Below are 23,294 nucleotides of genomic sequence, written 5' to 3' on the forward strand. Positions count from 1 at the left end.
TCTAGCACTGTGTACCAGGCTCTGTTCTATTGAAATGTTAAGCCGAACCCAAGGTTTGGGACATAATTGGAGGTTTCCTAGATTTTAAACTTAGGAAAGTAACATATTCTCAGACCTTAGAAAAAAGAATGACAGAATTTAGACATGAAAGGGAACTTAAAGAGCATTTAAGCCAAGTTACTGATTCTTTATTTTTTTTTTTAAACACTATTGAGATATACTTCACATATCATACAGTTTACCAGTGTAAAGTGTATACATAGTTCAGTGAGTTTTGGTATATTACATCATTGATTTTTATAAACTGTGGTAAAATATAATATGAAATTGAACATTTTTACCTTGTTTAAGCATATAATTCAATGGCATTAATTACATTCACAGTGTTGTGCAACCATTGTCTCTATCTTTTTTTAAACTTTTTCATCACCCTCAGTAACCATTAAGCAGTGAGTCCCTTTTCCGCCCTCTTTCCCCCAGCGCCTGGTAATCTTAATCTACTTCTATATTTATGAATTTTCCTATTCTCAACATTTTATAAAAGTGAAATCATGCAATATTTGTCCTGTGTCTGGCTTATTTCATTTTAGCATAAAGTTTTCAAGGTTCAGCCATGTTGTTGTATATATCAGAACTGCATTCCTTTATAAAAAGGACTGGGTAATATTCCATTACATACATACACAACATTTTTTTTCTACATTTATCTGATAGACACTTGGGTTGTTTCCACCTTTTGGCTGTTGAATAGTGCTGTGATAAACATTGGCATAGAAGTAACTGTTCATGTCCCTGCTTTCAATTTGGACTTGAAATACCTTGATGTGGAATCCCTGGGTCATATGCTAATGCTATGCTTAGCTTTTTCAGGAACCACCAACTGTTTCTGATAGTGACAGCACGATTTTACATTCTCACCAACAATGTTTGAGGGGCCTGATTTCTCATCTTCATCCACACTTATTTTCTCTTTCTTTTTTGTTATAGTCACCCAAGTACATGTGAAGTGGAATGTCATTATGATTTTGATTTGTATTTCCATATTGACTAATGATATTGAACATCTTTTCATATGCTTATTGGCCATTTGTGTATCTTGTTTGGAGAAAAGTCTTTTGAAGTTGTCTTTTTAAATTGGATTGTCTTTTGTAACTAGTTGTGGGAATTCACTCTGTTCTGGACATTAAACTTTGATACATGACTTCCAAATAGGTTTCTGCATTCTGTAGATTATCTTTGCATTTTCTTGATAATATTCTTTGATGTGCCAAAGTTTTACATTTTTATGATGTTCCGGTTTATCTATATTTCCTTTTTTTCACTTGTGCTTTTAGTGTCATATCTAAGAATTAATTTCCAGATCTAAGGTCATAAGGACTTAACCACCCCTGTGTTGTCTTCTGGAGTTTTATGGTTTTAGCTCTTGTGTTTAGGTCCTTGGGCCATTTTGAGTTAATTTTTGTATGTGTTGTGAGGTAGGGGACTACCTTCATTCTTTTGCATGTGGAATTCTAGCACCATCTATTGAAAGACAGTTATTTTTCTGTTGAATGGACTTGGTACCCTTGTCAAAAATCAGTTGACTATAGATCTATGAATTTGTTTCTAAACATTTAGTTCTATTCCATTTGTTTCTGTGTCTGTCCTTGTGCCAGTACACACTGTTTTGATTACAGTAGCTTTGCAGTAGATTTTGAAATTGGGAATTAAGTCCTCCAACTTTGTACTTTTCCAGCATTGTTTTGGCTATTCAAGGACCTTTGCAATTCCATATGAATTTAAGGGTCAGCTTTTCCATTTTGGCAAAAAGGTCATTGGAATTTTGATACAGATTGTGTTGACTGTGTAGGTCTCAGATGTATTGGCATACACGATGTATTGGCATCGTGGCAATATTAAGTTTTCTTATCCAGGAGCATGGGGTGTCTTTTTTTATTTTTAATATTTTCTCCATTTTATTTATTTATTTATTTCATTTTCTGGCTATGCTGAGTCTTAATTGGTCTGGAGTTTTTTCTGTAGTTGTGGTAAGTGAAGGGCTACTCGTCATTGCAGTGAGCAGGTGTCTCATTGCAGTGGCTTCTCTTATTGGGGAGCATGGGCTCTTGGCACAAGGGCTTATTAGTTGCAATGTGTGGGCTCAGTTGTTGTAGTTTCTGGGATCTAGAACAAGGGCTCAGTAGCTGTTTTTCAGGGGCTTCATTGCTCCACAGCATGTCAGATCTTCCTGAATCAGGGATTGCACCGGTGTCTACTGCATTGGCAGGTGGACTCTACCACCTAGTCACGGAAGAATCCCTGGGGTGGTCTTTTCATTTCTTCTTTAATTTCTTTCATAGTATTTTAAAATTTTTAGTGTGCTAGTCTTTTACCTTCTTGGCTAAATTTATTCCCAGATATTTTATTCTTTTAGATGTTACTGTAAATGGAATTGCTTTCTTAATATTCTTGAGTTACTCATTCTTAATATTGTGATACTTATTATTATAGAAAATAAATAACATTTATTATTTATCTTCATTCAATACTGTGCTAAGCACTTAGTGCTTTATCTCATTTATGTCTTTTTCTGTTCCTATATTTCCGGCTTTTCTTTTTCTGCTAGATTCTTTCTTTAAACAGCTTAGATTTTTCTCATCCGAAAATTATTCTTCATCAACTTTATACTTCTGTCTCTCTCTTCTTCCCTTTATAACCAAACTGCTTGGAAAAGTTTACTATATTTGATTCTGTTTCTTTTCTTTTCATTTGTTCTCTTGTCTTCTCCAGTCTGATTTCTGGGTCTTGGTGGTGCCATTCACTTCAAGCTCTTGAGAAGTACATCAGTGCTCTCTCTGTGACTGAAGTCCTTAACACTGCATTCAACATAGTTAACCACTTCCTCCATCTTGAGATATTTTCCCCTTTGCATTTGTAAACTTATATTTACCTTGTTATTTTTTCTTCTCTAATTGCTTGTTCTTTGTCTTTGCTAGCTTATCCTACACTATTGTTTCTTTGCTTATGGGAATTACTCCAGACTCTAGCCTATGTCCTCTTTTTCTTCCATACTTTGGCCTGGGTGACATCTCATCTCTTTTCCCATGACTGCAGTTTAACTCTGACAACTCCCAGGTTTAATCCTTAATACCAGATTTGCCGTTAGAGCTATGGATTCACATATCCAACCATTGGCATCTTTATTGGGTTGTCTTATAGGTGATCCACACAGTCAAAGGGTTTGGCATAGTCAATAAAGCAGAAATAGATGTTTTTCTGGAACTCTCTTTCTTTTTCGATGATCCAGTGGATGTTGGCAATTTGATCTCTGGTTCCTCTGCCTTCTCTAAATCCGGCTTGAACATCTGGAAGTTCAAGGTTCACGTACTGTTGAAACCTGGCCTGGAAAATTTTGAGCATTACTTTGCTAGTGTGTGAGATGAGTGCAATTGTGCAGTAGTTTGAGTATTCTTTGGCATTGCCTTTCTTTAGGATTGGAATGAAAACTGACCTTTTCCAGTCCTGTGGCCACTGCTGAGTTTTCCAAATTTGCTGGCATATTGAGTATAGCACTTTCACAGCATCATCTTTTAGGATTTGAAATAGTTCAGCTGGAATTCCATCACCTCCACTAGCTTTGTTCATAGTGATGCTTTGTAAGGCCCACTTGACTTCACATTCCAGGATGTCTGGCTCTAGGTGAGTGATCATACCATTGGGATTATCTGGGTCATGAAGATATTTTTTGTATAGTTCTTGTATATATTCTTCTACCTCTTCTTAATATCTTAATACCAAAGCCTTTGACTGTATGGATCACAACACACTGTGGAAAATTCTTCAAGAGATGGGAATAGCAGACCACCTGACCTGCCTCTTGAGAAATCTGTATGCAGGTCAAGAAGCAAGTAACAACTGCACATGGAACAACAGACTGTTTCCAAATTTGGAAAGGAATATGTCAAGGGTGTATATTGTCACCCTGCTTATTTAACTTATATGCAGAGTACATCTTGAGAAATGCTGGACTGGATGAAGTACAAACTGGAATCAAGATTGCCAGAAGAAATATCAATAATCTCACATATGTAGATGACACCACCCTTATGGCAGAAAGCAAAGAAGAACTAAAGAGCCCCTTGATGAAAGTGAAAGAGGAGAGTGAAAAAGTTGGCTTAAAGCTCAACATTCCGAAAACGAAGATCATGGCATCTGGTCCCATCACTTCATGGCAAATAGATGGGGAAACAGTGGAAACAGTGTCAGACTTTATTTTTTTGGGCTCCAAAATCACTGCAGATGGTGATTGCAGCCATGAAATTAAAAGACACTTACTCCTGGAAGGAAAGTTATGACCAACCTGGACAGCATATTAAAAAGGAGAGACATTACTTCTCCAGCAAAGGTCTGTCTAGTCAAAGCTGTGGTTTTTCCAGTGGTCATGTATGGATGTGAGAGTGGATTACAAAGAAAGCTGAGCACCAAAGAACTGATGCTTTTGAACTGTGGTATTGGAGAGGACTCTTGAGAGTCCCTTGGACAGCAAGGAGATCCAACCAGTCCATCCTAAAGGAAATCAGTCCTAAATATTCATTGGAAGGACCGATGCTGACACTGAAACTCCAATACTTTGGCCACCTGATGTGAAGAACTGACTCATTGGGAAAGACCCTGATGCTGGGAAAGATTGAAGGTGGGAGGAGAAGGGGACGACAGAGGATGAGATGGTTGGATGGTGTCACCAACTCAATGGACGTGAGTTTGAGTAAACTCCAGGAGTTGGTGATAGACAGGGAGGCCTGGTGTGCTGCAGTCTATGGGGTCGCAAAGAGTTGGACACAATGGAGCGACTGAACTGACTGACTTATAGGTGAATTCAGGATCTTTTTTACTTATCTTCTCACTACTCTTCCTCCCTGCTCCCTTAATGGGGGAGAAAGTAAAGTTTTCTTGTGTACTTTACATGACGTTTCAGTGCATTCAGTTGAGTAAACTAGAAATTAATCAATCACTCTTGACTGTGTCCTCTTCTTCCTTACCCGTATCCAGTGAACTAAAAAGTTCCACAGGCTGAATCTTCTGATGGTCAGTTCTCATTCATTGCCAACAGCCTGATCTGTGTGCTGCAGTCCTTCCTCCAATCTGAGGAGCAGGCCTGCCTCTCAGTCCTGTGGTCTTTGCTTCTCAGCTTCTCATCTCTCACGAATCCTGGCTTAAACCAACAAGACATAGCACTCTCTAAATCTTTGTTTAAGGAAAAGAAAGCTTTTGAGTAGAATACATAGTCTGCTGAAATGCAACTCTTCTGGTAACTAAAACTTAACACCTTTATCTAGGGTAATTTTGTTCCTTCTAGCCATCTCTCTCAGTATTTCAGGAAAAGGAACAGTCTGCCCTGAAGATATATTGAAATTTCTATTACTTCATGCAAAAACAGCATCTGCTTAGAGTCCTAAGGGACATCTTGTTCAGAACTAGCTTTCTAACATTTCATTTTTCACTTGACTAAACCATTTCCAGTGAATACTAGGACTTCTGCATAGGTTCTTCTTAGAGCAGCAGTTCTTAACAGAAATAGTAAAGAAGAGGTATGGGAACCCCTGAAATTGTGGATCAGTGTGTGATATGGGACTTTTACTTCTCTAAGCACCAATTTCCTCATCTGTAAAATGGGATTTATAATGGTATCTGTTTCATAGGATTATTGTGAGGATTAAATGGGATAATTAAATAGATGTAAAAAGCATAGCATAGTACCTGGTAGACAGTTATTTTAATATTATGTTAGAGATTACAATATGTGGTAAAGGTAATAATGTCTAGAGCAACATACAGAAGAGGGGAGTAGATCACCTGTTACATACTTTCAAAGCATGTGTAGAAAAACGAATAGCAGAGAGTCAACCCTGGTATAAGATGCCTTTATTTCAGCATCCTAAAGTCGCCGTGACTATGACAGGAGCTGAATTACAACTGTGAACAAGCAATAGGGAAGCATGAAAAATTAATGGTTAGTAAATATAAGAGGGTCTAAATTCACCCATAATTCAACTCAAGTGGGCATAGAAAATTTCTTTATTGAATCTATAGTAGCCTTGTGTTCTTTATGACACTTCTCCCAACCTGACTAGCCCAATCCATGTCATAATAATTGCTGGAAATATCATAGGAACTAACCAAATATCCAATCTGTTCAAACCTTATTCTGATAGTTTAGACATTTTCTTCAAATAATTCTCAGTTCTCTTGAACAAGAATATTCAATTTCCTGCTCTCCACGCTTCTCAAAGGTAGGCTCTAGTGTATGTGGTGTTCCATTGTGCAGCTTTATTGCATCACATGGAGTTGAGGAGGAGGGACTTCTTGAGTTTCATTTGGTTCTTGCATGTGACTGGCTGGAATCTGCTCTCCCTTTCCACCTTTCCCTCCTGGCCCCTGGTGTGAAGCCAATATAGTCTATAGACTGGTCTCACGTTTAGTGTAGAGTGTAGAGGAGCTTTGGCTTCGTCTCTTTTCCCTATTTGTCCTTACCTCGTCGTCCTCATTCTCCAAGTGCAAGGAGTCTAATTAGTTGCTGTTCCCTGATCGTAGTTCTGTTCTTTCAGCAAGACTGCATGGACTTATGTGGGTGTGAAGCCTCTGCACTGCAGTCCCCATTCTCTCTGCCCTCAGTGACACCTTTACTTATTATCCCCTTCCTAGGTCAAAACTCAAGAGGAAAACTGGGACACACATATTTCTTACTCTCTTTTTCCTCCTTTCTGCCATTTCCAGACCTGGAAAATGGTAGACTTCCCTTTTACTTCCTTTTTTTCAGTACTTCCAAAATTCCCTATGGAAAATGTACAATTTGGGGGTCTTCCCTGGTAACTCAGATGGTAAAGAATCTGCCTGCAATGCAGGAGACTCGGATTTGATCACTGGGTGGGGAAGATCCTTTAGAGAAGGAAATGGCAACCCACTCCAGTATTCTTGCCTGGGAAATTCCATGGACAGAGAAGCCTGGTGGGCTATAGTCCATGGGGTCACAAAGAGTTGGACACAACTGAGCAACTAACACACACACACACAAGGTACAATTTTCACTTTATTATGAATTTGTCAGAGCCCAATACCTTTGTAAAACAAGAACTAGTAGAAAAATGAAATAAAAATTAAAATATGCAATAAGTCTATCTTTTAATTATTAGATTCAATAGACATAAAATTATTCTGTTGAATTGTTGTAAAAGGTTCTAAACACTTACTTTTAATTTCTGTACTTATCCATCATGGACCAGTAAGAAATAGCAGTGCGGACCAGCCCACTTTGAGTTCATGGCCTCCTTCCAGATTCCTGCTAAGCTTTGGTGGTGGACAGTAACATCGTCTCTAAACCCCAGTAGAACACATGGGCCCTCTTGACTTGACCCTTAAGATGTGAATGGAAACTGAAGGAATTTGGAAAATACTCTTCAGAGGACCATGATCAGTCTTGAAAGACTATTCTCATGCTGCAAAATCTGAGTTTTGAATGCTGGAACCTGAGTATTACTTTTCTTTTTACATTTCTCCTGTGATAAATTCTAATATCCCTGTTGTATATGGGTACCTTGTGTGGACTCACTGAAGGTAATGAACTCAGAAAGGCAAGAGAAAAGTGGATTTATAATTTTCATACTGTTACCCCTGTTACTATAATTTGTAACAGGCGAAAAATGAAAAAAATACCTAGCTTTCCTAGTAAATGCTGATTTTTGCTGTGAGATTTTATTGCTTGAATGAAGGGCTAACATTATTTTCTTCCTTAATAGCCCCAAGCTTCATCTACTTGTTTTCTTTCTCTTTGCAAGTAGGAAAGTAAGTATTAAATTGATTATCTGCATAAATACTTAATGATGGCCATGTAGTAAAAGCAATAAGGTGATTTAAATTCCTGTTTTCTATAGGAACTGCAGTTAAAAACAGAACAGAAAGATCTAAAACTGAAAGCTGAGGACCTTGATTCATTTAAGATGAAAAGGAGAAAAGGTTCTTTTGGAAGTATAGACCAACTCCAGGTTTGTCAATTCTATTTAGTGTTTCCTGGTTTCTTTTCGATTTGATGATTGTCTAAGTAGACGTAAAAAGAGGTGGACTCTAAATGAAATCTTCAAACACTAGACTTTGCCACTGGAGTACAAAATTTCTAATATTTCTCCTGAAACATTTCTGTTATTAAAAATTAATTTCTCATCCAGAAATTTGCTGTACTTTTGTTTTGTTTTGAATTTGTTTATTTTAAATTGAAAGATAATTGCTTTACAGTATTGTGTTGGTTTCTACCAAACATCAACATGAATGCTGTATTCTTACTTCAGTAGAAATGAGTTTATTTGAATGTTGTGAAATGTAAACATGAAAACTAGATTGTGTTTATCCTTATGTCAAGACTGGTTTATTCCTCTGGAAACAGATATATTTCTAACAAAAAGAGTTCTCTACTCAAACACAACCAAATTGTATATGCACCATATGTCATATATTAAAAAGCTATTGTCTTAATGCCACATTTAAAAAATGAAATTAATAAATTAATATCAAAGTTCAGAGAAACAAAATTTTATGTAAATTAGGAATCACAGTACTAAAAGTCTTAAAAATTACTGTACATAAAACTATAATTACCCTCAAATGCAAATGCATCAACCTAATTCTGAAAATATTATTTGCTCTTCTTAAGTCTTATATATTAATATTTTAACAGTAAGATTTAGGACATGCATGTGTTCTCAGTTTACTAGTGCTTTTTAGAAATTAGTTAAAGAGCTTTCTCTGACATGCCTGGTAATATTATTTCTGGGTGGAAGGGTATGTGGAGGAGTAGCAGAGGTAGGAAAGCATAGCATAGTTAGCGCCGCTTTACAAAATGTTAAGAATCTAAATTTAAATGAATACAATAATAGGTTCTCACAGCTGGCATTGACTTTATTGGGTTAAAATAATAAACAAACCAAAAAAAACCTTCCTGCTTTTTAGTGTTCTAAAACAACATTTTCCAGAATTTGACTCTAAAGATTATAAATTAATCAATATGATTATCCAAAAAGCTTATAATAGGACCTTGTTTTGATATGAAACTCTTTTATAAGAAGAAAGTATTTAAAATCGGCACTGTGTGGTAGGACTATTTACTGTAAGAGAGAAGAGACAAAGTAAGAAATTTTCAGAAAACTTACTAAGATACTGTGAATTGCACAGATCATAACTTTATTATTTCCAGCGCAGGAAAATTCATTCATTTATTATTGTTGCTCTAAAACACCTATTATGTTAGCAGACTGCTACCCAATCCTCAAGGGCTTCCCTGGACCTGGCGGGCTACAGTCCATGGGGACGCAGAGTATCCAACGCGACTGAGTGACTAAGCACAGCACAGCACCCAGTCCTCAAAGCACAGCTAAAGTATTGCCTACTCTGAGGCAGGCATTGATGTTACTTCCATTTCTCAGATAGAACCGATCCCACCCTCCATTTTGGCATACATATACCTAGGAGTTAGCTGTATACAGCATTTATTATCAACAATCATCATTTTTTAGTTTCTCTTTTATTGGAATGGAGCTTACAGAAGATCTCTTACTTAACTTTCAAACCCCACTCAGTCAAGAAATGTTTGTAGAATATGTTTTAGTTGCTAGTCTTCATAGGGTCTCATGTGTGGCGTTTCTAAGATAGAGCTGGATATAATCAAACTAAAGTATTTCTGTCATTGTTCTGGGATATCTTTACTGTTCTAGTAATTGTAGAGCTGCTATTTTAGGGTTTAGTATTATTCACATGTGCTGTTGCTTATAGGACCATACTATCTAGGTCTGGATGAAAAACTACAGAGCCCTGGACTCTGGATCTCACTTTGCCTTGGCCACTTTGCTCATTTTTTCTCATGCATATTCACTGTCTTATTGTCTTAATATAGATTTCTGGGAACAGGTATTTTTTTTAATCAAGTTTGAGAAGAACTGGAAAATAATACTATATTGATTTGTTTTCTTGTTATTTAGGAAGCATTGCTTCATTACTCTGTCCCAGTGCAGATGGGCACTTGGTAGAGTCCATCTTGGACAGTTATTCCACTCACATTTTTGTTTGTACTTATTTCTAGGTACCCTTAGCTCAAGATAATACTGAGATGCTTGTTTTGAAAATCTTTACAGCGCAATTTATTTTATAATTATTTGATGTTGACAGGTTACAATGCAGAGTAGATTTTCATGCCTTATCACCTATGTCTTTCCACTATGGCTATTCATTTAGTCACCTCCTTGGTTAATTGAATCAGAAATTCATTCAGTCATTCATATAACATTTTATTGAGAGTCAATCATAGGCAAGGCAGTATAGCAGGCACTGGGGCTAGAGAGGCAAAAAGCTTTATCCCTGCAGTCAGGCAAGGAGCTCATTCATTAGTGCTGAGATGGAGGTAAGCACCTCTGGAACAGATAAGATTTCCAGCGTGTTCTCAGAACTGACTCTCAGTATATATAAAGAAAATTGACAGCCTTAAAAATCCCAGACTCAAGCATTTTCAAGGAATAAATTTTAACTCCTTATAAAACAACAACGGAAGATGTTAACTTAGAACCACTTCTTGACAGTTTTGGACAGACACTTTTGTTATTCTCACTGTTCATTTACGGTGTTCCAGATAGCTTTTAAATGTTCATTTAAGGTGTTTAGTTAGTCTGAAGTTATATTATTACCATATAAATTTTATGGTGAAGAAAAACAAATTGTAACATTTCTTTGGACTTTTAATGTAGAAATTGGATAAACAAAAGAAATGGTTAGATGAAGAAGTAGAGAAAGTTCTGAACCAACGCCAAGAATTAGAGGAGCTGGAAGAAGACTTAAAGAAACGGGAGGCCATAGTTTCAAAGAAAGAGGCCCTGTTACAGGAGAAGAGCCACCTGGAAAGTAAGAAGTTGCGATCTAGTCAGGTATTCTATTTAATATGCTCTTTGACTCTGGTTGTAAGCCATATAAATTGAGATTTATTTTTCTATAAGGTAAATCAAACCACTGTGAAGTTAGAAACCAAAAGAAAACTTTTCTGGTTTTCAGTGTATTTGGCTTATTAGTGCTTATTTAATGACCATCAGTAAAATCTATTGCAGTTTTGAAGTAAAATGTTCAGTCTTCTACCAAGTATGAGTTATCTATTATTAACTTTTGGTGATATTTTAAAAATTGTAGTGTGTTATACATAACATAAAATTTACCATTTTGACCATTTTTAAAGTGTACAGTTCATCAGCATTAATTATATTCAGTGTTTACAACATCAGTATTATCTATTTCCAAACTTTTTATTATCCCAAACAGAAACTATGAAACCATTTAGAATAACTTGCTTGCCATTTCCTATGGAAGCCTTAGTGGATATTTTAAAAATAATCTGTACCATTAGAGAGTGAACATTGGGTGAAGGTTGAGTGAACATTGGTAATCTGGAAGAACAGACTTGAAAATGATCCAACTATACTACTGCTCCTTGGAAGAAAAGTTATGAGCAACCTAGATAGCATATTCAAAAGCAGAGACATTACTTTGCCGACTAACGTCCGTCTAGTCAAGGCTATGGTTTTTCCTGTTGTCATGTATGGATGTGAGAGTTGGACTGTGAAGAAGGCTGAGCACTGAAGAATTGATGTGTTTGAACTGTGGTGTTGGAGAAGACTCTTGAGAGTCCCTTGGACTGCAAAGAGATCCAACCAGTCCATTCTGAAGGAGATCAGCCCTGGGATTTCTTTGGAAGGAATGATGCTAAAGCTGAAACTCTAGTACTTTGGCCACCTCATGCAAAGAATTGACTCATTGGAAAAGACTTTGATGCTGGGAGGGATTGGGGGCAGGAGGAGAAGGGGACGACAGAGGATGAGATGGCTGGATGGCATCACGGACTCGATGGACGTGAGTCTGAGTGAACTGCAGGAGTTGGTGATGGACAGGGAGGCCTGGCGAGCTGCAATTCATGGGGTTGCAAAGAGTCGGCACGACTGAGTGACTGAACTGAACTGATACTACTACTTACAATTCCTACAAAAGAAAGAAGACTTTGTGTAATACAGATTTGTTTATTTTTCTACTTATAGACTTGAGTATCTTTACAAAAATTTTTGTTGTAGGACTTGGGTTTTATGAGCCATTCAGATAACTGGTTTTATGAAGGACTTTGCCTCAGTTTCAGGTTTTGAAAAATGACTGTAGAAGTATTATAAGGACCAGGAGAAGTTTTTTTAATAATAGCAGTAGCAACAGTAGCATCTGAAAATAAAGCTGACTTGCCCTAGACTTTAAGAAAACTTTCTCTACAAAGAGAAAGACAAATCCCATATAATATCACTTGTATGTGGGATCTAAAATATGGCACAAATGAACCTATTTATAAAACAGAAACAGACTCATAGACCTGTGTTTGCCAAGGGAGAGTGGGGGAGGGATGGACTTGGAGTTTGGGGTTGGTAGATCCCAGCTATTACATTAGAATGGATAAACAACAAGATCCTAATGTATAGCCCAGGGAACTATATTCAATGTCCTGTGATAAACCATTATGGATTATATAAAAAATAATGTATATATGTATATAACTGAGTCACTGTACAGCAGAGATTGGCACGACATTATAAATCAATTATACTTCAATTTTTTTAAATTGTAAAAACTTTCTGCACAAACCTTTGCCTCCAGCTGACCTTGAGTCTGAGGTCAGTCGTGGAATCATGGAATAAGCTCTGCCTCTTTATTTAAAAACCTACCTTTCATCCAGCATAGATGTACCACTAGGTCTGGGGTGATTTTTTGACATGTTCTTAACTTCTCCACCTTAGTGTAACATGTGAACAAGATCTGCACTTAACCTCTGCTCTGTCTTCTGTTTCCCAAACATGTCGAGATAGCTTTTAGCAGCAGGCTATTGGACATTGGGGTAGGGGTAGCCCTTCTATCCAGCCTAGTTGCTGGTGCTCCATCCAGGTAACTTGTCCACACTAGCTGTCAGGGTCAGGTTTTAGAAGCTGCCCGCCTCCCCGCAAAAAAGAAACATGTAATGACAGCAAAGAGGATTTACAAATCAATGTATCAAGTGAATAAACAGAAGAAAATACCTGGGACCTTTATGATACGTTCTGTATCAAAAAAGAAAAAACAGAAAAAGAAAGGAGTGAGAAGGAAACTCTTATTCCTGAAATACATTTACTTTATGATGCAGGAAGAGCAAAGAAAAGAAAGTAGATGTTTTCTAGTTTCAACGAGATGTAATATTTAGGAAGTAAGAACATACTGAGGTAAGCATAGAGTGCAAATAAATGAAACCCACAGTGAAGTGAAGTCAAGTCGCTCAGTCGTGTCCGACTCTTTGTGACCCCGTGGACTGTAGCCCACCAGGCTCCTCTGTCCATGGGATTCTCCAGGAAAGAGTACTGGAGTGGGTTGCCATTTCCTTCTCCAGGGGATCTTCCTGACCCAGGGATCGAACCCAGGTCTCCTGCATCGTAGGCAGATGCTTTAACCTCTGAACCACCAGGGAAGCCAGTAGATCATAGCAAAATGGATTCTTTGAAGATAGTTTTAATTAAACAGAAGAGAAACTTGAGACATATTTCAGGGTTCTTTTTGAACAGAGGATATTACAAAAGATAAAGCATATTACATATTTTTTCAGTATTTAAGAAATACTATAAGATATGATCGTATCCATTTCAGACAAGAAACACAGTATAAAAAAGCCTATATTAAGGCTTCCCTGGTGGCTCATTGGTAAAGAATCCACCTGCGAATGCAGTAGACACAGGTTTGATCCCTGGTCCAGGAAAATCCTACATGCCGTGGAGCAACTAAGCCTGTGTGCCACAACTGTTGAACCTGTACCCCATAGCCCATGAACTTCAACTTCTGAAGCCCACATGCTAAAGCCCATGCTCCACAACAAGAGAAGCCACTGCAATGAGAAACCCTCACTCCACAGCTAGAGTGGCCTGCTCTCACTACAACTAGAGGAAAGTCCACTCAGCAATAAAGACCCAGCACAGCCAAAAGTAAATTTTAAAAAAAATTTATCTTAAAAAGTCTAAATTCATACCATATACAAATAAAATGAATCAAAGACCTAAATGTAAGTGCTAAAACTATAAGCATCTTAGAAAGAAACATAAGTATAACTTTTTGTGACCTTAGGTTAACCAGTGGTTTATTGAATATTACACCTAAAACACAAACAACAGAAAAAATTAGATAAATTGGACTTCATCAATATTAAAAGCATTTGTAATGTAAAGAACACCATCCAGAAACTGAAAAGATAACCCATAGAATGGGAGAAGGTGTTTGTACATCATTAAGTGTGTATTTAGAACAGATGTAGAACTCTTTAAAAGCTCAGTAATAAAAAGGCAACCCAGTTTAAAAATGGACAAAGGATTCAGATAGAAATTTCTCCAAAGATTTGTGAATGGCCAGTAAGCACGTTGAAAGATGCTCAACATCATAGCCATCCGGTAAATGCAAATCAAAATTTAAATGAGATACTGCTTCATACCCACTAGGATGATTATAATCAGAAAAATAATTTCAGTGAGGATGTGAAGGAATTGGAACTCTTACACATTGCTGGTGGGATTGTAAAATGGTGCAGTTACTTTGGATAACATGTTGAACATAGAATTACCAAATGACCTAGCATCCACTCCTAGGTGTACATTCAAATCAAGTGAAGACATAAGTGCACACAAAAACTTGTACATGAATATTCAAAACAGTATTATTTGTAATAGTAAAAAAATGAGAGCAACCCAGTGTCCTTCAACTGACAATGTATAAACGAAATGTGGTACACATTCATATAACGGAATATTATTCAACAGTAGAAAGGAATGAAGCACTGATACGTGCTACAACATGGATGAACTCTGAAAACATTATGTTAAATGAAAGAAGTCAGTCATAGTAGACAGTTTCATAGAGACAGAAAGTAGAATACTGGTTACTTAGAACTGGATCAGGGCTTGGCGAGGAAGTAGAGTGAGTGTTAGTGGGCATAGAGTTTCTTCTGAGAGACTGCTGAAAATGTTCTAAGATTGATTATGGTGATGGTTGCACAAGTTTGCAAATATACTTAAAACCATCGAATTGTACACTTTAAATCGATGTATATGAACTGTATTTTAATAAAGCTATTACTGAAAAAAACCTGTAAACACATAAAGGGAAAAATTAGTAGGGGAGATGACAGAAGACAAAAGGTTACCCAAAAAATGTAAGCTGGAAAGGAGATAGATAAGTGGTTACTGGCTTAGCAGAACAGAAAAAGCTGAAATACAAATGCCTAGATGAGGGATACCAATGAGAGTCAAGCCTTTATCTTTAGCTTTCTTAGTGACAGCTTCACAAGCTATAATTCACATAAACATGAAAAAAAAAAACTCAGAAATGAAGGGACCATGAATTTTAGAAGGGAGGAGTGAGGCTTGAGAATGAAAACAGGGCATGGTCGGGAAACCATCCTTTCCTAATTCTGGACTAAATGATTTATTTTCTGAAGATTGAGCCAAGTACAGCAGAGGGCTGGGGTAAGTCAAAATAAACAGGGAATGAATGAAAGTCTGAATCCTGAGATATCCATTCCCTAACCCCTTCATATATCCCTAAATGCAGGCAGCCAGACTTACACTTCCCAGCAGAAGATTGGTTGATTTTTCTGAAACAGTCCGAGGAAAAAATGCCCTAAAAATTTACATTTGGGAGCCCCCAACTAAGTGTCCAGGTTCTACTGTCATAAATCTTAACCCACCACAGTATCAGCATTTTAATACCTAACTCTTAAGTATGATGGAGATCTCAGGAATGCTACTAACATTAAAGATGGAGGCCAAAACAAAAGAAAAAAAAAAAAGAAGAAGGTGATCAGAGAAATTAGAGATAGAACAAGGAGCTGAAAAAACTTTAAAAATCTTACTATGCTCAAGGTGGTAAAAGCTGATACTCCCATCCATAAAGCAAGAATTGCAGGCTGTAAAAAACATGAAAGAACTTTTAGAAATTAAAAGCTCTGAAGGATAATGTTAAGAAACATCTCAGAAAGTAAATAGAAAATAAGAGGAATAAAATTTAATTGACAGATAAACCCACAAAGTCCATCATCCAAGTAACAGGAATTCCAGAAAGATAAAACAGAGGAAACAGGGGAAGAGGAGATTATCAAAGACATAATACAAAAAATTGCCAACACTGAAGATATGAAACTCTGGGTTGAAATAGTTTATCAAGGGCATAGCAAAGACTACCAAAAGCATATCATTGTATAAATCTTGAGAGTCAGAATGGCACTAGAGTGCTCAACCTTCTTCATTAGAAGACGCGAAGCAGTCTTAAAACTCATAAGGAAAATGGTATCCAAACAAAGATTCTCTGTGTAGATGAATATAAATTAAATGGGGAGGCAGAATACAGACATTTTCAGGTGAAAAAAATTATCTATAACCCAGCCTGTCTCATGAAACTACTAGAGGATGTGCTCCATAAAATGAGGACACAAGCTATGGAAAAGAAAGACTTGGGACCCAGAAAATGTGCTCTAACTGGAAATTTTCAATAGTACCAAAGGAAGTCCAGGAACAACTATAGTCTAGTTTGGAGCAGGAGGATGGAGACTCTAGGCAAAATGTTTCCAGAAGAGAAGAGAATGAAAATATTCCCTGATTAAGTTTTGATCAACTGAAAAAATAATGTTGAGAGGAATTTTATAGTTCTATTGGAAAAGAATTAGTTATAAGGTAACCAAAACAAATTGTTCCAGATGGAAATATGATAATTTTGTCCTAGATAGTTCAGTTATGAATAATATTCACAAAGTCATGTAAACTATTGATTTAAATAAAAACTGTAATATAACTTAAGTTGGGAGAATATAAGGAGGGGAAATATAGACAAGGAGGCATAAGAGTGCTAAATCTTATCTTTTATAGTAGACAACCAGTAGACAGTACCTAAAATTGGTAATGTTATTTAGAAACATGGACATAAACCTGAAGAAATAGCTTGAAAGGTTAAAGATGGTCATTTCTAGGGAGCAGGAATCAGGGAAGGGTGGCGTAGGAGACTACTTTTTTAAAAAATTATAAACCTTATGGTAGTATATACATGTAATTATTTTGATGAAATACCAAGACCAGGCACAGCCAAATAAATAATAAAAACATTTTTTTTAAATCTCCACTTAAAAAAGACATTCAACTTAAGACTTAGAAAATGAAGCCCGCCCCCCCCCCAAAAAAAAAGCCATGGGAGAAAATAATAATGTAAGAGCTAAAAATATGTCCACATAGTAGTTTTCTCTATGTTTTTTCCTAATTTATTTAGGAAAAAGTCTGTATTTCTAATAACTGACCTTAGGGTGTCTGGTTGATTATCTTTTTAGGCTTTGAACACAGACAGTTTAAAAATATCAACTCGCCTGAGCTTGTTGGACCAAGAGTTGTCTGAAAAGAATGTGCAGCTCCAGAGCAGCACAGCTGAGGAGAAAATAAAGATTTCAGAACAAGTACAAGCCCTCCAGAGAGAAAAGGATCAGCTGCAGAGACAGAGAAACAGCGTGGATGAGAAACTTAAAAATGGTACCGTGTTGTCACCTGAAGTAAGTCAGTATGCTTTGGAACTGGAAGTACTCTATGACGGATCACTTGGATGATTTCCTTCACCTTTGCTACCCAAACATAAAAATGATAAACCTGATCAACTTTGTTTCCTTGAGACTTTGTCAGATGTACTGAGTTTCCTTGTCACCTGTTTGGTGCCATAAGCAAGGCTTGACTAGAGACTGTGATGTCCTCTCATGGAGGTCCATGAATGTGGCCCCTTCCTAGAATTGCCAGGGATAGGGAGACTCACAGTTGCCTTGAGTATGGCCTTTCTCAGCTGAGGTTTTCACAGAACACAGAAAATGATTTGAGGGACTCTTTTTCTCATTTCTTCTAAAGAAGATACCTTTTCTTTATGCATCTTTCTTGGGTGATACTTGGTAATTCATCGTCTATAACAAAGGCCTAGAGCATAAGGGTTAATTGTTTTAGAAAGTATGGGAGCATTGTTCCACACTAAGTCCTAGCCAAGTAAATATGCAAAATTCAGCCCCCAATAGAAATACCTTTTAGGAGTGTTCATTTAGGGGAACATGTGGCTTCTCTTCATCATTATTTTTTTAACTATGTAAAAGATGTTGCATTTATTGGCTACCAAATTGTCCCAGACTTTGTCTTTTTTCAAAATTTTATTTCAGTTGGCAGTGGTAACCATAACTTATTATTTTATCAGACAAAGATGAACTTTTGAGCCTGGATTTTCTCTGCAAATATTTATGGTCAATGTCCAAAGTAAGGGAAAGTTACTAACAAAAAGTAAGTGGCTGGGAATCACCTTGCTGTATCTCTGTAGTGTTTTAGATTTGAGCAAGTATGAGAAGAAGTTGAAGGGCTGATTAAGAAGGAACAAGGGAGAGGATTTAATAACACTATTGTTCATTGAGTTGATGAAAGAAAGACAAACTTGACTGGAGGTTATGTGACATCATGAGCTTCTACTGCCCTATTTTATAACTTAACTTGGGTAGCTTTGCCAAGGGCCACAGAATGAGGTTTTCCCCTCAAGGCTGTCAAAGTCAACCCCCAGCCCTGCAGATCTAAAGGTCTGAGAGGCTAAAATTCAGCAAAACGTTTGAGTATTTAAGGAATTCTTGAGTGCCCAGGACAGTTCCTGGGCCCTATGGAAGAAACAAAAAAGTGGAAAACATTTTGCTTCTCTTGAGGAATTCTACTCCATCTGAGGAGAAGAGACAGAGAGTTGATAAAACTCTAAATCTTGATGAATATAAAAATCAAGTTATAGATAATGTAATAAAGCTATGTTGTTGTTGTTGTTTAGTACTAAGTCATGCCTGAATCTTTTGCAACCCCATAGCCTGTGGCCCGCCAGACTCCTCTGTCCGTGGAATTTCCCAGGCAAGAATACTGGAGTGGGTTGCCACTTCCTTCTCCAGGGAGTCTTCCTCACCCAGGGATCAAACCCATGTCTCCTCATTGGCAGGCAGATTCTGTATCACTGAGCCACCAGGGAAACCTAATAAAGCTATACTTAATACATTATTTATCCAAAGCAATGCAGTGATCATTTGGTGGAAGATTGAATTAAGGCAGCATTGGTGAATCAGAATCTTGAGCTGGATTATGAAAAACATGGTATGTATTGATAGATATAAGAAAGAAGGTCATTTTAGATAGAACACTGTTAAATAAGGCATAGAGATAGGAGTGAGCAAATCATGTTTGCAGAGTGGTAGAGTGTCCATTTTTAATTTTTATTTATTTTTTAATACAATTTTTAAAGGTACAGTTACTATAAAATATTGGCTATATTCCCTGTGTAGTATAATATATCCTTGTAGCCTGTCTTACTCCCAGTTGATTGTACCTCCCACTCCCCGACCCCTATAATGTGCCCTGCCACTGGTAACCACTATGTTGTTCTCTGTATCTGTGAGTCTGCTTCTTTTTTTGCTGTTATATTCACTAGTTTGTTGTAAGTTTTAGATTCTACGTATAAGTGATACAGCATTTGTCTTTCTCTGTCTGACTCACTCACTATAATGCCCTCCAGGTCCATTCTTGTTGCTGCTGCAAATGGCAAAATTTTGTTTTTATGACCAAGTAGTATTCCACCACCCCACTCCAGTACTCTTGCCTGGAGAATCCCACGGATGGAGGAGCCTGGTAGGCTGAAGTCCGTGGGGTCGCTAAGAGTTGGACATGACTGAGCGACTTCCCTTTCACTTTTCACTTTCATGCATTGGAGAAGGAAATGGCAACCCACTCCAGTGTTCTTGCCTGGAGAATCCCAGGGACGGGGGAGCCTGGTGGGCTGCTGTCTGTGGGGTCTCACAGAGTTGGACACGACTGAAGCAACTTAGCAGCAGCAGTATTTCTTTGTGTATATATACCACATCTTTATCCATTCATCTATTGATGGACACTTAGGTCGCTTCCATACCTTGGCAGCTGTAAATAAAGCTGCTATGGACATTGAGGTGCATGTATCTTTGCAAATTAGTTTTTCTTCCCAGATATGTACCCAGGAGTAGAATTGTTGGGTCATATAGTAGTTCTTTTTTAGTGTTTTGAGAACCCTCCGTACTGTTTTCCACAGTGGCTGTAACCAATTTACATTCCCACCAACCGTGTATGAGAATTCACTTTTCTCCGTATCCTCACCAACATTTGTTATTTGATGATGGCCATTCTGACAGGTGTGTATCACACTGTGGTTTTTTATTTGCATTTCCCTGATGATTAGCGATGTTGAATATCTATCTTCTCATATACCTGTTGGCCATATGCAGTTCTAGAGGGTCAGTTCTTATCTTCAAGAAACATTTGAGTTTCTATTTTATGAGGAATTCTGTAACTAAAAACGCTGTAATGTTTTGTGGTGAAAATGCAAGATACTTATTTGGCAGCCACCATGGATTGGTTTGAGGGAAGCGTAGAAGAATGATAATGTCCATTAGACCCAAGAGCTAGTAAGATCTTAGAATATGACAAAGTCCAAGTTATACTATTTCATTTAAAATGAGTGATTTCTATTGTATTATATCTAGGAAGAACATGTTCTTTTCCAACTTGAAGAAGGGATTGAAGCTTTGGAAGCCGCAATTGAATACAAGAATGAAAGTATCCAGAGTCGCCAGAACTTGCTCAGAGCTTCATTTCAAAACCTCTCTCATAGTGAAGCAAATGTCTTAGAAAGACTAATTTGCCTGAGTCCTGTTGAGATTAGAGCTGTTCTTTTCAGATATTTCAATAAGGTTTGTTTTTCAGGGACAGAGGGTTTTCTTATAAATAGGGATCAAGATGGGTATACAGCTCACATACATGCAGACTTTACAGTACTGAATGTTGTCATCTGAAATCTTTGTGCTTATCCAAGTATTGTAGACCTAAATTTTAGTGAGGTTCTTAAAATTGAAGGGTTGCTTAAAAGGAGGATGCTTTTTGAAATAGTTTTAAAATCCAAAGAATTTAATCCATATATTCTTCAGGCACTATTAGTTGGATGTTTTCTAGATTTGGTTGTTCCTACTTAGCATTCATGAAAAATCAAGGGACCCTCCAGGTTTGGATTCCCTTTCCTTCATTGCTGGGTAGGGGTACCTATACTTTCTCATCATATTGTATGAACTGAAATAGAGATGAAATGGTACATCAGTGACAAAGGTAGTGATCGATTTTAGCATTAACCTGGGTGTGCTTAATATAAATTAAGGTATTTTATACAGATTTGACAGTTTACTGATAGAGATTTCATAACATTGAAAATTCATAACATTGAAAATTATATCTGTCTTTTCTCCAGTGTCTTCTCTTAATATATATATTATGAAATGTTAAGCAAGTAGATTACTTTTTTCTCTGAAAAATATATTCAGTTTAAGATAATATACAATTAATGAAAAATAAAACACTGAAGTTTTAAAATAAAGTTCTAATTCTGTGAGACAAGTGAAATAAAGATGAACAAATTAATAGAAGTGTTATACACAGCCCTCCTCTTGGATAATGATTATCAGAATGATTATACTTCTATCATTGATGTGAGTGCATCCCATCACTGGGTGTTTGGAGGGCAGAAATAATGGTACATATTGTCTGAGGCTTTGATACAGATAACTCTTTTGTGGTGGTCTTAGTGCAAGGGCCAAGGTCAGTGGATTTTTCTAATCTTAAGAACCCTTGTTAGAAATTAGTATTTTTCTAGAGAGAAGGTCTTTACATTATTAAGAAGTACTGTGACACAGATATTGTCTGAAGTGTTTTTACTTTATATCAGTGCAGAGAGGAACCCACTGGACTAAAAAGTACAGTCTCAGGCCAAACTCTATTTACAGCTGAAAAAATTCTGTCTCTTATTTATAACATTCACTTTGGAGTTAAAAATGAGAATAATCTAGATGTTACAAGAGTCTTTAGAATTCTTAGATATTTTTTTAGACTGGGAAAATAGTTACAGGATTACAAAGGTAAACTACAAAGATTATGTCTAAGAAATGATGGAGGGGTGATGGTTAGACCAACATTACATTTATTTATTTATTTATTTTGGGAATTTATTTATTTATTTTAATTGGAGGTTAATTACTTTACAATATTGTATTGGTTTTGCCATACATCAACATGAATTCACCACAGGTATATATTTAAAATGAAGTTGTTACCAGTTCAGAATCCCAACAAATTAAAAAGGCTGTTAGGTTATTTTGTGGGTTTGTTACAAAGCATTTGCCTAGTTATACCATGGTGATTAAGGGCGTTCATCTTTATGAAGTCTAAGGAAAAGTAAATTAATCTATTATATTAGGCTGTCTAAGATAGTTAAAAGGTCAAAAACTGTCTTTGCTAGGTGGTTAATTTGCGAGAAGTTGAACGGAAACTAAAGTTACAGAATGAAGAAATTAAAATGAAAGTTCTGGAACGGGATAATGTGGTTCGTGAGTTAGAATCTGCACTGGAACATCTGAAATTTCAGTGTGACCGGAGATTGATCCTCCAGCAAAAAGAACACGAGCAAAAAATGCAGCTGCTGTTACATCATTTCAAAGGTAACTGCCCCTTCTCATCAGCTGTGTGAAGATGATGTAGAGGAGGGGGATCAGGAAAGGAACTGGGTCCGTTAAAGCCTAACATGCATAAATAATTACTACTAACACATGTTTTGTGCTTTGTGTGTTTGGGTCCACATACTGGGATACCCCTGTGGATGTAAGGCACTTCATGCCTGAAATGCCATCTCCTCTGCCTGTCTCCAGCAACACACAGAGAACTGCTGCCATCCTGTTAGTTATTTGTCTAGTTACTATGTAGGAATGTGGGATGACATCTGGCTTGGTGATATATAGCTGCAAAGTTCCCCATTTCTAAGATATTGAACCTTGATATTTAAATCACTTTACCTTTATAAAATTAAAGTAATAGGTTCTGTAAGATTTCTGGTTATAGTTCTCCTTTTAGTTATATCAGTTGTAAATTTTATGCATTAAAGATTATAGCTTAGGTCAAAATTAGTCTACCATTGATGGGCGCATACTGTTTCTTAGCACATAGTAGTTTAGTTCAGCTATCAACTGTGGTGTGGAAAGACTTGCCATAGCAGTTGGTCTTCACAATACCTGGGCTTATGACTGGTACACACACAGTTCTTATGGCAACAAAATCACTGCCTGGCAATACTTCAGTGCCTGGAATACTTCAGTTCAA

General features: G+C 36.9%; 1 protein-coding gene across 12 annotated transcripts in view; it reads left to right on the top strand.

The window, feature by feature from the left end:
- Positions 1 to 23,294, top strand: part of KIF27 (kinesin family member 27) — an 89,777-nt gene that overhangs the window by 50,726 nt on the left and 15,757 nt on the right. For 11 of the 12 annotated variants that reach the window (XM_069573912.1, XM_069573918.1, XM_069573921.1 and 8 more), the window contains 5 exons: positions 7,908 to 8,018; positions 10,761 to 10,937; positions 17,414 to 17,629; positions 20,642 to 20,848; positions 22,441 to 22,639. In XM_069573912.1, coding sequence (XP_069430013.1) covers positions 7,908 to 8,018; positions 10,761 to 10,937; positions 17,414 to 17,629; positions 20,642 to 20,848; positions 22,441 to 22,639 — 910 coding nt within the window. The remainder of the gene's footprint in view (positions 1 to 7,907; positions 8,019 to 10,760; positions 10,938 to 17,413; positions 17,630 to 20,641; positions 20,849 to 22,440; positions 22,640 to 23,294) is intronic. The other variant, XM_069573917.1, reaches the window with a different exon arrangement.

Source organism: Ovis canadensis, chromosome 2, assembly GCF_042477335.2.
Source record: "Ovis canadensis isolate MfBH-ARS-UI-01 breed Bighorn chromosome 2, ARS-UI_OviCan_v2, whole genome shotgun sequence".
NCBI classification, from domain to species: Eukaryota; Metazoa; Chordata; class Mammalia; order Artiodactyla; family Bovidae; genus Ovis; species Ovis canadensis.